Source organism: Sprattus sprattus (assembly GCF_963457725.1).
Source record: "Sprattus sprattus genome assembly, chromosome: 18".
NCBI classification, from domain to species: Eukaryota; Metazoa; Chordata; class Actinopteri; order Clupeiformes; family Clupeidae; genus Sprattus; species Sprattus sprattus.
In genome coordinates, this window is record NC_137916.1 from 14,734,522 (window position 1) to 14,749,405 (window position 14,884).

Consider the following 14,884-nt stretch of genomic DNA (forward strand, 5'->3'; position numbering starts at 1 on the left):
TTAGAGCGCAATAACAAAACTAAAATGAATTGCTTTGTATAGTACTAACACAATGTACATTGAAAGGAGGAAGAGCCATTGTAATGTGTAAAAATGGAATCTCCAACAACCAGTTAACAGTATAACAACAAATTATAAACTGCCTTGATGACAGTGTGCTTAGTACCATATTAATAGAGGACTTTGCTTACGCACACATGTGTGCATATATATTACATTAGTATTTTGTTTGCCAAAGTATTGTACATTTCACATACATATACACACACCCAGATGCACATATATACACATAAACCTTACATGCATGTCACAAACTGTAAGTGGCAAACGTAGAATGGGCTGTTAAGAGGACATATGGGAGCACGTAGCTTAGCCTCCAGGAAATAAAACATGGTTCCTTCTTTCATGAGACACAACAGAAATCTGCCAGCTGCTTCAGTTCCACGCACAGGCTAGATCAAGAACATGCAGACTAACTCTGCAGCACAACAGATGCTGCGGAAACTGTGGACTTGGGGCTGTGTGTGCAAACGCCAGTGTGTGCAAGTAGGCGATCGAGAGACACAGACAGAGCAAATATAAAAAAATAAAGGCCTGAGGCAAAGAGTAGGTGTGGATGAGAAGTGGCCTGTAGTCATGTTTTCTGTCTGTCCAGCCTTAACTCTTAAAGGTAAATCACAGTACTGACTAAGGCAGGACAGAGACCTCTTCACTGATTCCATGTCAGTGCCTGGAGGCACCAGACCGGATAGAGCACTGGGGAGACCTTGACCTTGTATTTGACACAGTGGTTAAACACCCTGTTCCTTTGATCACAGTGCTTGGAGCCCTTTTAGCCATATTTCAGGGCTGAGGTGAAACGTTGCAGTAGGTCTACTGCAGACACTTGACACTACACTGCAATGGCAGATAAGCCCAGTCAAGTAGGGGGGGGGGGGGGGCAATGTGCAGGTTTTAAGGGTGACCTCCTCTTCAGTGGGGGTCTGGAAGAAAAAAAACTTCTGGATGAACTCACCAAAACAATCAAATCTCCCTAACAATAGTTCAAAGGGTTAAACTGATTCTAGTTTAGTTCTCCAAAAGAGAGATGCCTGACATAAGGGGGAACCTGAGGGGTGCGCTACAGTAGAGGTGGAAGGCAGCTTCTCTAACAGTCTCATAGCATTTCCTGATGGCTCTTGTGGAGAAGGAAGCAAATGGACACAGTTGGGCCATTATGTCTCTGCGCACCCTTCTCAGATAAATACAAAGTCTTTGTTGCCGCCGCCGCCCTCCTCCTTGCTCTTGTCCCGGTCCTTGGACTTGGTTCCGTTCTCTCTCGCTGCGAGTCGGCCGGGGCCTGGGCTGGAGCTCTGAGGGGAGTCGGATGTGGATCCCTGCTTTACTGTAAGCACAATGGGAGACATAAATATGTTACAAAGAGTTTCACCAGCAGGGGGCAGCACTGAAGTGAGGCCTTGGCCCCCATTGTTGCTTAGTTCTACATCATTAGGCATTAAGCTTCTCGTCATGGATTTGGCTATGGGACGTAATAATGAAACGCATGCAACATCCAGAATGACCCAGAAGTAATGTAATACATAAACATGAATTTAAGTTTAACATACACAAAGCAGACAAGAGGCATTACAGTAAAAAGCATAGAAAGATGACAGAATCTAAGTGCACTTGGAAAAAGATGAGACGTGGTACTGGACACAGCAATGCAGGGAGGGTGGGTGGGATGGTATGGGTGGTGTGTAGTGGTGGTGGGGGTTGAGTGAGGTCTAACCGGGCCATGTAAGGGAAGTCCGGCCGGCCTGCAGCTGGGTCTCCTCCTCAGCAGTGGCGCTGGAGGTGCGGCGAAGGGGTCGGACCCTGGGGGCTGCCACCAGGCGCTCGAGGTCCTGGCCTAGGTCGGGCACACTAGCCTCTGCTGGAAGCTCCGCTGAGAAAAGGGGAGCAGGCTGCCATTTAGCCTAAATCTCTAACCAGCTCGGACCTCTCAACAGATTGTTTTTCCTCCTTTAAGTGAGGACTTCTGGGACACTCTTACCCTGGTTCCCCAAATTAATAACCTAGCCTTCAGAAAATAATTAGACAGAGCAGTCTATATGGTCTATAAGGTCTATCCTGACAATAATATAATCACTTTATCTATCCCTGGTTATCTGGTCTGTTAATAATTAATAACTGTTTGACACTAAGTAAACTCTACCCACCTCCACGGCTTTGCTTTTAAGCACACGGCTACAACTATGTCCAAATGAGAATGAAACTGCACACTGAACTGAACCACTACTTTCTAAATCGAAATGTTAATGTATTAAGAAAGCGGCTACTACTGAGAACTCTTGCTGTATAAATCCATTGGTACTATCCATTGGACTAGAGACAAATATCAACGACCAAACAAAAAGCTAATTCTTGTCAGCTAGATGACTAAACCAAGGGTATTAGGAGCTTGACACACTGCCCATACATGAAATGACAAGTGAAGATGGAAAAAAAACATTTTGGATTGATGCCAACAGACCTTGAAGGGAAAAGACAAAACACATGGACAACGTGCAATGAAAGACGTCACCATGCATTACAAACCAATCTTCAAAAGGCGCCCAAGACAACATAAATTACTTGTTATTATTCTTCTATTCACATATGAGTCGTCATGAACAGATTCACCTAATAAGGAACCTCCCTTTCTAAAGGCAGCATCTCCTGACAGACACCCCGAGTACCTACCCTCCTGAGGAGAGCGTCTGCTCCCCAGCGTGGGCCCCTCCTTCACTGAGGGCACTCTCTTCAGGCTGTGTGGCAGACCTGGTCCTTTAGGGGGCGTACTAGCTCCAGGAGAGTCAGGGGCTTCGTCTAATGCACATAAACAAACGTCACCAGTGGTTATGATCATAGGGGCTGTGGTGCCTTGTCTTAAAAGGTAGATATAACATTCTGAACTGGTTTAACTTGGCTTGCATGTGTAAAAGGCAACACACATATTCCTGAAATCGTGGAAAACATTTCACTCACGCCCATTCATTTGTCGTTTTATTGCACACATTTTCTTTTGACACATCTCTGTGGTATTAATTTGTCTTTGTATGCACCATGTGCAAAGAGAATAACTGGTATGGTGTCCGTACAATGTTTGTTCAGCAAACAATGTTGGAAAAGTTTTTGCCACCATTGCACCTTTCCTGTGTTCTTAGGAAGTGTGCTATACGGCTATATGGTTTTGGCCGGTTTGTGAGGATCATGGTTGCGCTCTTGCAAAATCCATTAACTAAATCCAGAATGTTTTCGATGAAGAATGTTATCTGTAACTCTTTGTTGACATTGTTGTGAAGGCCTGTCATTATTGGTAATACAATTGGTACCATTTAAAGTTGTTTAGCTTATATTTCCTCCTGGCGTGAGATATCCCCCTGGTGTTGTGGGCCTGTAATGGGATGTGCCTATCAGGGGTGGGTTCAGCTACTTGGTAAAAGGGTTAGCCTGGAAGTTGTTGAGAGGCTTTTTTTTGGGATCTGTCTCCAGGTATTCTATTGGTTGTGCATATTCAGCTGTTTTGTAAATATTCTCTATTTTTCTCCTTTTTGCACATGGATACTCTAAACCCCCTGGTGGTGGGTGAATACATTGCAACTTTTGTCTCCATGTTGCCTCTTTGTGCCTATCCTAAAGACCCCCCTGTCAAGATGAATCCTGCTGTGAATCACAGACTTGATTAGAGGTTCCTTACCAGTGCTCTTGCAGCTGGGCCGTGGCTTCTGAGGGATGGAAGGCCGGGCAGCCAGAGTCGGTTTGCTCCCCTGAGGCGGGGGCTTCGGACTGGGGGGTGTCTGAGCGGTACACGGGGCTTTGGGTTTTAATGCCGGGTCGGGCCTCTCCGGCTTCTCTGGCTTGTCAGATTTGGACTCAGTCACTGCAGGCTTCTCAGAACCAACTGCCCCTTCCCCCTTCAGTCCAGCAGGATGTTTAGTTTCTGCGCTGGCGGGCTGGCCCTTAACTGATAACACAGAGACAGAGAGTGGGAGTCCACATCACAACCTCAACAACAATGCAACAGGAATATGACTACTTACAATACAATATGAACACTGAGAAGTACTGAGAACGTTTCTTGAACAAACTCTCGATAACTATAGGTGACCACAGCCTGCCATACATATATTTGGATCACATGGAGAGGTGTGTGGTGTACGCAGACAAGAAACGACATTAAAGCACAGCTGCAGAGTAGTCACTGAATGTAACAAGTTCCTATTTCAGTGTTCTATGTTCTGACTGTAAGGGAATGGGACCTCAGCACTCACCTGACCCAGGAGTCTCGGGTCTGTCCAGACTTGACCCGGAGTCTGGTATCTGTAAAACAGCAAACCTTATCATTAAGCACAGTCCACACCATCAGACAAGTCACAGCGTTTAGACAGTTTTCATATCCACTCCATCACATTAAAGCTTCTTCACCTCCACACAATCACCACCATAACACAAGCACAATTACCACAAAGGCTACTGTCCCAAAACAAAGCTTCACATCACACGTCACTTTGATTCCTCCAGTGCCTTCAACACCATCCAGCCCCTCTGTCTGAGTGACAAGCTCGTGCAGATGGGTGTGAACTCCCACCTTGTATCCTGGGTCACGGACTACCTGACGGAGAGGCCGCAGTTCGTCAGGCTGAAAGACTGCGAATCTGAGACTGTGTTGTGCAGCACCGGCGCTCCACAGGGGACTGTACTCTCACCAGTGCTGTTCACCCTGTACACATCAGACTTCACTTACAACACAGAGTCGGGCCACATCCAGAAGTTCTCTGATGACTCTGCTGTTGTGGGGTGTATCAGGGATGGACAGGAGGGTGAGTACAGGAGCCTGGTGGACAACTTTGTGCAGTGGTGTAGGAATAACCACCTGCAGCTGAACACCTCCAAGACCAAGGAGATGGTGGTAGACTTTAGGAGGTCTTAGCCCCCTCTGCTACCAATCTCCATAGAGGGTGTCAGTGTGGAGGTGGTCAGCACCTACAAGCACTTAGGAGTTCACCTGGACAATAAACTAGACTGGTCAGCTAACATAGATGCCATCTACAAGAAGGGCCAGAGCCGACTCCACTTTCCTGAGGAGGCTGAGGTCCTTCAATGTCTGCAACAAACTCCTGCGCATGTTTTACCAGTCTGTTGTTGCCAGCGTCCTTTTCTATGCTGTGGTGTGCTGGGGAGGCAGCACTAAGAAGAGGGATGCAGGGCGACTTGACAGGCTGGTGAGAAAGGAGGGCTCTTTGCACTATCCACACAGGCACATGAACATTTTTGCACTTTCCACTACTTGCAGCTCTGTCACAAGTAAAGCACAATGTTATATGTATATTTTATATGTAAACACCCCACCCCCATGTGTACATGTTCTCCCTATGTGTATTGTTTGTGTTTCTGTATTTATTGTGATTCATGTTTGTTTGTAAGTATAAGCTACTGGATGACCTTAATTTCCCTCGGGATCAATAAAGTATCCATCTATCTATCTATCTATCAAACTTCCACATCCAAACAATGAGAACTTAAGAGCTCTTATTAGCAGCCTGAACCCAAACGTAAGACAGAGTATTCCTCCGGACCACAGCAGTACACCTTCTCCACCCACCAGCTCATGTTATAGCGCGCATGGAGAAACAAATAGCTCCATCAACCTCCCTGCTGGCTCCGCAGGCACCCCACCGGCACCCTGACTCGGTCTATCCCATCAGGACCCAGGCCAAAAGCATTCCAACAGGCGCCAAGCCTTAGGCGGTACCACCTAGACACAGCTTGGGTTTAACCGACAGCACCGCTGACCACACCTCACCCTGACAGATTTCTTAGCTGTGGTACTGGCATGTCAGCTCAACTCCGAGCCAAAAATATCAGTCAGAAGCGCCACTACACCTCAAGAAGAATTATGTGCACAACTTAGCAAGAACGGACTGTTTTTTCCAACCTTTTTTCAAAGGCAAAAAGACCAGAGAGACACTCGTGGGGGGAAAGGGTTTCAACAGCAACATTACAAGCCTCATTCACTTCTACAGGGTCAATGTGAGCTGCAATGGCCCGTGCTACCTCTAACAGGCTAACGTGGCGGAACGGCTACACCGCCCATCTGTTAGGTCTGCCCAGCTCTCCCACGACAGGCAGGCAGACAGGAAGCGGAGGAAGATAGAACATTTCAACTACAGGACCCAGAGTCATCACTACGCTGCCATTTTACGGTGTCTTGAGCATAAGACCGTGGGGGTGTCTTCATAGCCCCGAACTGAATGTCCTGTTCATGAATGAGTAGTTGTCGTTTTAAAGTTATTCTAACTGCCATAAATAAATCAAACTCATAATAAAAATATACCCCTCTCCCTTCTATACACTTCAACAAAGTGTTTCTGCATATGAGTGTGTCTGACAGTCACTAAATTAAACTTAGTTATGCTGCATTACCCAACCTCTGGTCTGTAGTATTATTTACCCAAAAACACCAAGGCAAAGCATGTGCAAAGCTAAACCTACCTAACTATGTCATTTGATAGTAACAAGCTACTCTGGCTTGGTCTGTGATTGTATGTGATAGAATCACTCGGTCATTGACAGAAGAACAGGATACCCATCTTTGTCATGGCCCACGTTTCTATTCATCCCCTGTAGATGGCGCTCTGCTGACAGGGTCTGTTGACACCAGTGACAATCTGGCCAACAGATGGCAGGCAGAGCTTTTAGCAGTGAGGCCAGGTCAGAGCAAACATAACTCCTGCAAACACCATAAACCTCTTACTTTCTCTCTCTCTCTCACACACACAGACACAGACACACAGACACACACTCTCTTGATCCCCCTCAAACATTTGTCATTTCGGTGTGGCAGGTAGCTCTATGTTATCTCTGGTGTGATGTCTTAACGTCACTCTGTGCAGTGCCAGTCTAATAGTCTGATGCAACACCCCACTGAGACCACAACAAACACATCCTGATTTCTCTGAAAGCCCTCCAAATTCCACCGTCTGATCCCATTCACAGGCTTTGGCTGCAAATAGCCCCCACACACACACATCCATTCCGTCAGATCTACTGCAACCTGAAAGGCATTCAGTCCATCTGGTATTGGTCATTCACATCCAGATCAATTGCATTTCATGATGGAAGACATAACGTAGTAGTTACTTGTTCAGTGAAAAGACCAAGAGATAAAACACATTCCCTGCTAGATCGTCATCCCTTGACACACATGCTAATGATGAAGGTCAGTAAGGAGGACAGCAGCGTGTAGATGCAGTGAACAAAGTCCTCCTCTAGTCCTTAAAGCAGCAGGAAGCAGTTTGGGTCAAAAACTAGGAATCTTACTTTGTTACCATCTTCAAATTAATCTTCAGTCTTAGATGCCTATAAAAACGTGCTACAAAAAGTGTCAAACTGCTAAACACCGTGTACTTCAGTGAGCATGCATCTGGACTGCAAACAAACACTTGGTCACTAGGGGGAACCACCACCTAACAAAACTAGGGAGTGAAGACAAAACTCAAACCCCAGTTCTATTGAGATTTAAGCAGCATCAACACATATTCAAATTCAGTGATCATACTGCAGTGTCACACAAAAATGTCAATACAATTATAAGTATAAAGCTCAACGTTAAATTATTTAGAAATGAAAATACCTAAAATCTTGAATTTGTCCTCAAATGAAGTAGAAAAGCAGTGCACAATTTTTGTCCTCCTCCTTTTACTGGGAAGTCCTGCTTCATTTGGAGGTGAACATATGGTTGCTTCTTCAGCTCTCTCTATCACTCTCTCGCTCACAAACCAAACCCACTAACACACTAACTTACTTGCCCTCATGACTTAAACAGGATGCCTAAGTGATAGCAGTCCATCTGACGCAGACCCAGAGCACACACACCTGCGCGCGCACACACACACACACACACACACACACGCACACACACACACACACACACATGCCCACACAAACACAGACACGCACGCACACAGACACACAGCCACACATAGACACACCTTATGTGAGCCAAATGCCCTCTTCTCCTGCTTGGCCTTCATCTCAGCCAGTAGGTTACAGCCCATAACCTGCACGCCGTAGCGCCTGCCGCTCTGGGGGCTGCCCTCAGCCGAGTCCAGAGAGTCTATGGAGTCTGGCGTCCTCAGCTCCTCTGAGCGGTCCGAACTGCTGCTGCGCTCCGCCGGGGGCCGGGCCCTGGCCTCTGGGACCGGGCTCCGCACTTTGGGTGAGGAGGGCTCTTCCAGGACCACGGGCGTTGATGCTGGTGCAGAGGCTGCTGTGGAGCAGGAGGCAGAGGCAGAGGCAGAGGTGGTGGGGGCTGGGGCTGGGGCAGGAGCTGGGGCTGTGGCTGGGGCCGAGGCATGGCTCTTGTCAGATCTGGAGGAGCGGGACTTGATGAGGTTCAGGAAGCCTCCTTTCTTCTTCTTCTCACCATCCTGTGAGTCGGAGCTCCTGAGGAAAGGCCGTCTGAGATAGAAGAGTCAGAGGATAACCAGAGTGAAATACTCAGCTCCGAGCAAACATGCACAAACATACAAAATCCTCCTCAGTTGGACAAGTCAAATCTAAAATCTTCTCAGGGACATCGAAATGTGATCAGGCACGTAAACACAAACGGTAGCCCATGTCAATATATATATAAACCAAAAGGTAGACCATGAGGTAGCCCATGCCTAAATATATTAAACAAAAAATATTTTGGCTTCATAGCCTCCAAGCCTGTACTTTTTTCATAACATTCTGGAATGATCCTCTGTTCTCAACTTTCAAAGCACCTTGTCTAAGGTAAGGGGTTTGATGACCAGTATTGAAAAAGGGAAGGCATGCTGGGTTCGAGAGAGAGAAAGACAGCCAGACAGAATTGTCTCTGAATAATGCACATTTTGAATGTATCAAAAATGCATCGTTAGTGGCTTAAACAAGTTCAATGTCACAGCATGTTAGAGTGATTAAATGGTCTAACACAGTTTATATTAAATCAATTGAGCGTGTAAGGCTTGTAATTCCACTTCTAGGGCATAGTGCCATATGGGTAAACCCAAAGTCTCTGCCATATGCTGCAAACAGATGGAAAACTAAATTACATAATTGACATAATTATAAAAAAAAAACTATGTTCACTAAACACACATAGATGAGGGTGGGACAGATATTCTGAAATTAGACTTGAAATGGAAATGGGAGCCAAACAACTCACTTGTCCATTTTGCTGACTTTCCTGGAGAAGAATTCATCCACTCCCTCGTCCACTCTTCCCATGAGGCCATTCTGCTCTCCCTCCTGTGGAGGAGCTGGGCTGATTTGCTGTGAAAACAAAAACGTCCTCAGAATGACCTCACAGGCCTTAACAAGCAGACACTAAAAACGGCATCATAAACACAAATCAGGCAGATTAACAAAAACAGCTCATCAAGATGGGGGGGGGGGGGGGGGGAGGAGGGGCGCTGAATTATCCACAGTCAACATTCACGTATGCGTGTTGTGTTTGTTCATATCATTGCCCAGATACACATGAATCAATTAGACTTTGAACCGTGCTGGCTCACATATCAAACAGGACCCAAAGTGAGCTGAACCAAACATGAAGGCTTGAGTGAATCTGGGCCACTGCTGATTAGACTAATTGAGAGTTGACACAAATTCAGTGAAGTCAGCGGTTAGAGGGGCAGCTCTGGCATGACACCTACTGGGACCTTGCTGGAGTTGGTCTTCTTGTTCCTCTTGGGCCTGAGCTTGGTGAAGTGCTGGAGCTTCTTGCACTCCTCTGAGGGCAGCTCGCCCATGGCTCCCGACGCCTTCTTCTCCAGCTTACTGGGAGCCGCCTGCTCGTCCAGATGGACGGGCACAGCCTCCAGAGCCTTGTCCAGGTCGAACTCCATCTCTGGATTGTAAATAGGGATGGACAGGGAGAACGGTGAGAGTTTAAAAACAGTGTATTTGTCAGCATCCCATGAAGACAAACTGCACTAGAAATGGGCAAGGAGTTGTATCTCTGACCCAGTGACTACATACTTTCATATTAGATGCACATGGAATAAGACTCTATTCAGGTCTACATTATGTTCTCATGATCCAAGACCAGTTTCTATGAGATGTCAGTATCTACATGTGAATTGTAACTTACCAAAGGCACGAGAGACTGGCCGCAGCATTCGGCTGTGAATGCTCTTCCTCTTGGACTTTGGGGTCATCTGTGAAGTAGGAGCAATGATTAATCGTTTTCTTATCCAAAATGATTTGAAAACGGATGAACGCCCAAACTCATATGCTCCGGCGTGTTCAAAACGCCATCAGTCGAAATGGAAATAAAACACAAAAGCTGGTCTATGCATAAGGGACATAATGAATATTCAGAAGTGAAACCGGTATCTGACAAGCCTCATTTCTGTCATTAATGCGGTCCGAACCTTTTGGTTTCCTTAGAGAAATTAATTGTCTCACTCCTGCATCCCTTCCCTGAAACCAGTAATAACGAGAGTACTCATGAATGTCTTAAAAAGGTCAATTCTCTGGACAGTTTGTTTTCCATTCAGTGCAGAGAGAAAGAGAAAGAGAAAGAGAAAGAGAAAGAGAGAGAGAGAGAGAGAGAGAGAGAGAAAATGACTTGTTCTTCAGGAGCACGCCCATATCCCTTGTCTATCACTGTCCTTTTTAGCACATAGCCCTTTATCAGCTGAGCGGAGCTTCACCCAGCAGTGGAGCTGCTGTCAAGTGGTCGAGGGATTGAGCTGAGCCTCTTTTGTGTGTGTGTGTGTGTGTGTGTGTGTGTGTGTGTGGATGCACACTCGAAGATCTCCGAATAAATGACTCAAACAAGCCTCAAACAAGCCTTCCCACTTCAAGCGATAACCTTGGATGCTCAGCATGCCTCCGTACTTAGAGACAACACAAGTCAACTCTACCTGCTGCTCTCTTACTGCATAGCTGGTGGGACTCAGTGTGGAGGACGTTTATACTCAAGTAGTCAAGAGACAGATCATCTCATGAACTCATGTCAGGCAAATGTCAACTACCAGTCTCTGCAGTTGACTCTAGATCACATTAAAATGCATTTCTACATTAGAAAAAAAATGCTGGAGAAGGAGAGGGAACAGCTCTAGAAGACAAGCAGAAATTCAGACTGATGGAAAGGGCTACAATTACAAGCAGTGTTATATACAACAGGAAACTTGGATCAGCATAGGGTTGGCTTAGATAACAAATGGTTAGCATTGCATCCATTCTCAGGTAGGTTAGTGTGGACACTGAATTTGTCACATAGTTGGATGACACGAGCAGGTGACAGGTGAAATGCGTGTCTTTGAAATGAAAGGGAGAGGCAGAACACAGGCAGAACAAACGCGTCTTGAGCACGCATCACAAAGCAGTTTCGTCACAGGAGGCATTTTGGCTGCAAGTAGCTGTGAGATGGCCAAAGTCCATCTCACCTTTGGGTCCCCCCTCTCTCATCCATCACGGGGGGAGATTAAAACACAGGCAGCCCATCAGATGATGAGCTCTAATGAAATCCATTTATAGAGGCGGCACAAGGCCAGAATTCCCATCTGATTGTAGGGGAGAGTGGGTGTGAGAGACGGAAAGAGAGAGAGATATAGAGACAGACAAAGAGAAAAAGAGAAAGAGAGAGAGAGACAGAAAGAGAGAGAGAGAGAGAGAGAGAGAGAGAAAGAGAGAGAGAGAGACTGTGTCCTAAGCACTCTATATCTGGGTGGCTGCCTGTCTCTGTCTCAGCAGTGTCCTTGAGTGTGCTGGTCCTGTGACAGGCAGGGCCACCCCTCAGGAGTGCAAGGCTGGGCTGGTGGGTGGACTGGAGGGGACACGGTGAGATCAGAGATCAGGACAGGGTCTGGTGGGTCTGGACACCTGTGGTCTCTGTGATAATGACTGAGGCAAAGTGACGCTGGCTTGCAGAGGTGCAGAGGAGAGAAGGCGAGACAGAGAGTGAGACAGAGAGCAAGAAAGAGAGAGGGAGAGAAGTAGAGAGACTGAGAGAAGAAAGAACGACAACAAAAACTGAAAGTGAGAGGTGCGAGGAGCAAGATAACAAAAAAGGCAGGAAAGAAGGACAGTGAGAAAGACAGAAAAGCAGTACTTACACTGGTACAGCACAGAGTCTCCATGAAGCAAAGAATGAAATACAGAAGGCAGACAGGAGAGAGATCAGACCGAGAGAGAGGAAGATGAGAAGAAAGGATTAATGATTTCAGACAGAATTAACGGGCATTCCCAGACAGAGAAAGAGACTCAGAGGGAGAAAGATAGTAAGAAATAAAGAAAGAAATAAAGAGAGCGTAATAAGGCCAGCTTTACAAGTCTCCAGTGTGACAGAGACATCCACAAAGCACAGCAGACCCACTGCGCTCTGTTGCCATTGAGAAAGGAGAGATCATGGGCATAGCCTCTTTTCATCAATTAAAAACACTCATAAATGCTGATGGCTTCATGAAAGTGGCCCTTTAACCAATAATACACCTACAACTAATGGCTGGTCTGGTCTGACCTTGGTAATGCTGATAACAAATGCTGTCGCAAACAAACAAGATGCGTATAATGCATGGGGAACACTATCTTTTATGTCCCACCACACTATTACACTGGTAGTGTACGTCTAAAAGTCTCTAAACAATTTTCCAAAACAACCTTTTAGTACTACCTCCACAGCTCTTAGATATAATATTTCCTTGACCTTTATTGCATTTATGTAAGGTTTTCCATTGCAAAAATAATTCTACTGCAAATAAAAGAAACTACTGCAAATTGCACTGCAAAGAAGGAAAAATGCTCCGAGATGGTGGGAGTGTTTGCAGAAGGGCTTAAATGTACACATACAGCACACATCCCTGTACATCTGTCACATCCATTGGGCCTACGCTTCTTCACCGCAAGAGACTGAACTGCATCTAAAACTGGGCAAGATGTCCTTGTCCAATTTCCTATATTCCCAGGCCTAGTGTGTGAGCCCAAATAAAAAAAAAAAAATGAAAAAGAAAATGAAAATAATTAATCAAGGCATGAATTCATCTCCCTCACACAGGTCAGAAGGGAGGTGCCTCACTGTCAATCAAGTGGTAAAGGACCAAACCTAAACACATGGTTTCTGATTTAGTTCCCTGATCCACTCAGTTCGGTGTATCAGCTACAGATTCATTTTACACCGGTTATAATGCTAATGATACTGATTTCCACTGCCACACTCTTCAAAACCTCATAGTGTGGCTAACGTGGAATTGTGTAACTCATTAGTACTACTAAGCATGATTAGGCCACAGTAGAGCTGAGATAACCCTTCAGAAATAATTCTCTTCAAGCTTTATGCCGAGAAGCCATTTCCGTTACACTCGTTATGAAAGAGAACTTTTTAAATCTCCGCATCCATCTTGCTCTCACGAGGGAAGACTCTCAAAGAGAAGATCGTGGAGAAGAAACTCACCATGCAGGTCTCGAGGTCATCCAGCCTCTCACCCTCCATGAGCTCCAGTGTGCTCCGTTTGGAGCCTCTCTCCTCGGGCACGTCCAGATCCAGAGAGCCCTGCCGTGTCAGTGCCTGGCCCTTCCTGGACAAGTGCTCAGCCTGCCGGAGGGGTGAGAGAAGTAGGCAATTCACACCAAGTATTGCATAGAAACACATTAAGTGGATGGAGCAGCTAAGTCACTCATACTCAATCTGTGTATAAGTGTGTATAATAAATGTTTCAATCACTTAGCATTCCAAAGAGATAAAACTGACTAACGTAATATCTTACCAGCGTATGTTGGGAGCTGGAGAGCGATACAAGTATCTCATCAACAATGCGGTCAGAGAGGAAGGAGGCAAGGCTCAGCTTCACCTCACTGTGGAGACGACAGAGAGATCCAGGTGAGACGAGCATTTGGTTACAGTTGCACTAAGCTCTTATACTGATACCTTTTCATGTTAGGCATGACATCACTTGTGGCCATCTAACCCACCTAACAGTATAGCAAATACATGGGTAATAAAACCTGGCTTCTATAAATCACGAAACAACAGCCTCAAATTTTCATTGAAAGAAAGGGGAATATGTTTACTTTAAGTAACATTCTACATACCTGATCTTATTGATGATGTCGATGCCCGATTGCTCCAGTAGGGTGTCTTTGACAAAGCTGCGGGGGACCACCATCTTGCCCACGCAAGCCTTCATCAGGTCCTGTCGCAGGTTGGCCTTCCGCATCACATGCGGACACAGACCTTCTGCTGAATCCACCATTGACTCCAGCAAACTCTGCCAAAACCAAACCACGGGTGTGTGACAATATGCATTAGTATTGAATTCACACTAAAATTATTTTCACACTAAATGCTTTGTTATCTAGAACAGAAGATTCCATAACACAGTGTGAAAGGGAAAAAGCCAAAGGAAAAATAAAAACAAAGTGGAAAATACATAATTACAACATTTTAATTTCAAGATATATATTTTTATAAAATGAAGAGAGAACAAAGTATATAAAGTAGTAATTAAAAGATAATTAACAGAAATATAATGAACAGGTAAGTTCTATAAATACAAGGAAGAATAGAAGAATAGACTGCAAGTTTAGAGCTCAATCATAGGCACATTTTTAACTTGGATTAAAAAAATGCTACATTTGGGGCACATATAAGATATTCTGGTAGTTTGTTCCACTTGTAAATAGCATAACAGCTTAATGCTGCTTCACCATGTTTTGTTTGGATTCTGGGCTCTACTAGCTGACCGGAGTCCATGGACTCTACTCAGTTTTAATTCTTTAAACATATCATAGATGTATTCAGAGTCTAAACCATTCAGTGATTTATAGACCAATAAAAGCAGTGTAAAGCCTATCCTGTAACTAAATGGAAGACAGTGTAAAGGTAGGTAAA

General features: G+C 45.4%; 1 protein-coding gene across 1 annotated transcript in view; it reads right to left on the minus strand.

Moving 5' to 3' along the window:
* Positions 1–1,235: 1,235 nt before the first annotated feature.
* The window catches only part of LOC308379967 (F-actin-uncapping protein LRRC16A-like), a gene marked incomplete at its 3' end in the record, with an annotated part of 64,108 nt that continues 50,459 nt past the window's right edge, over positions 1,236–14,884 (minus strand). Inside the window, exons 29-41 of the mRNA XM_080857244.1 lie at positions 14,086–14,261; positions 13,761–13,848; positions 13,448–13,588; positions 12,114–12,131; positions 10,142–10,208; positions 9,705–9,898; positions 9,215–9,321; positions 8,016–8,484; positions 4,296–4,344; positions 3,722–3,988; positions 2,725–2,850; positions 1,772–1,927; positions 1,236–1,384 (exon numbers count right to left, since the gene is read on the minus strand). Coding sequence (XP_080713370.1) covers positions 1,236–1,384; positions 1,772–1,927; positions 2,725–2,850; positions 3,722–3,988; positions 4,296–4,344; positions 8,016–8,484; positions 9,215–9,321; positions 9,705–9,898; positions 10,142–10,208; positions 12,114–12,131; positions 13,448–13,588; positions 13,761–13,848; positions 14,086–14,261 — 2,007 coding nt within the window. The remainder of the gene's footprint in view (positions 1,385–1,771; positions 1,928–2,724; positions 2,851–3,721; positions 3,989–4,295; positions 4,345–8,015; positions 8,485–9,214; positions 9,322–9,704; positions 9,899–10,141; positions 10,209–12,113; positions 12,132–13,447; positions 13,589–13,760; positions 13,849–14,085; positions 14,262–14,884) is intronic.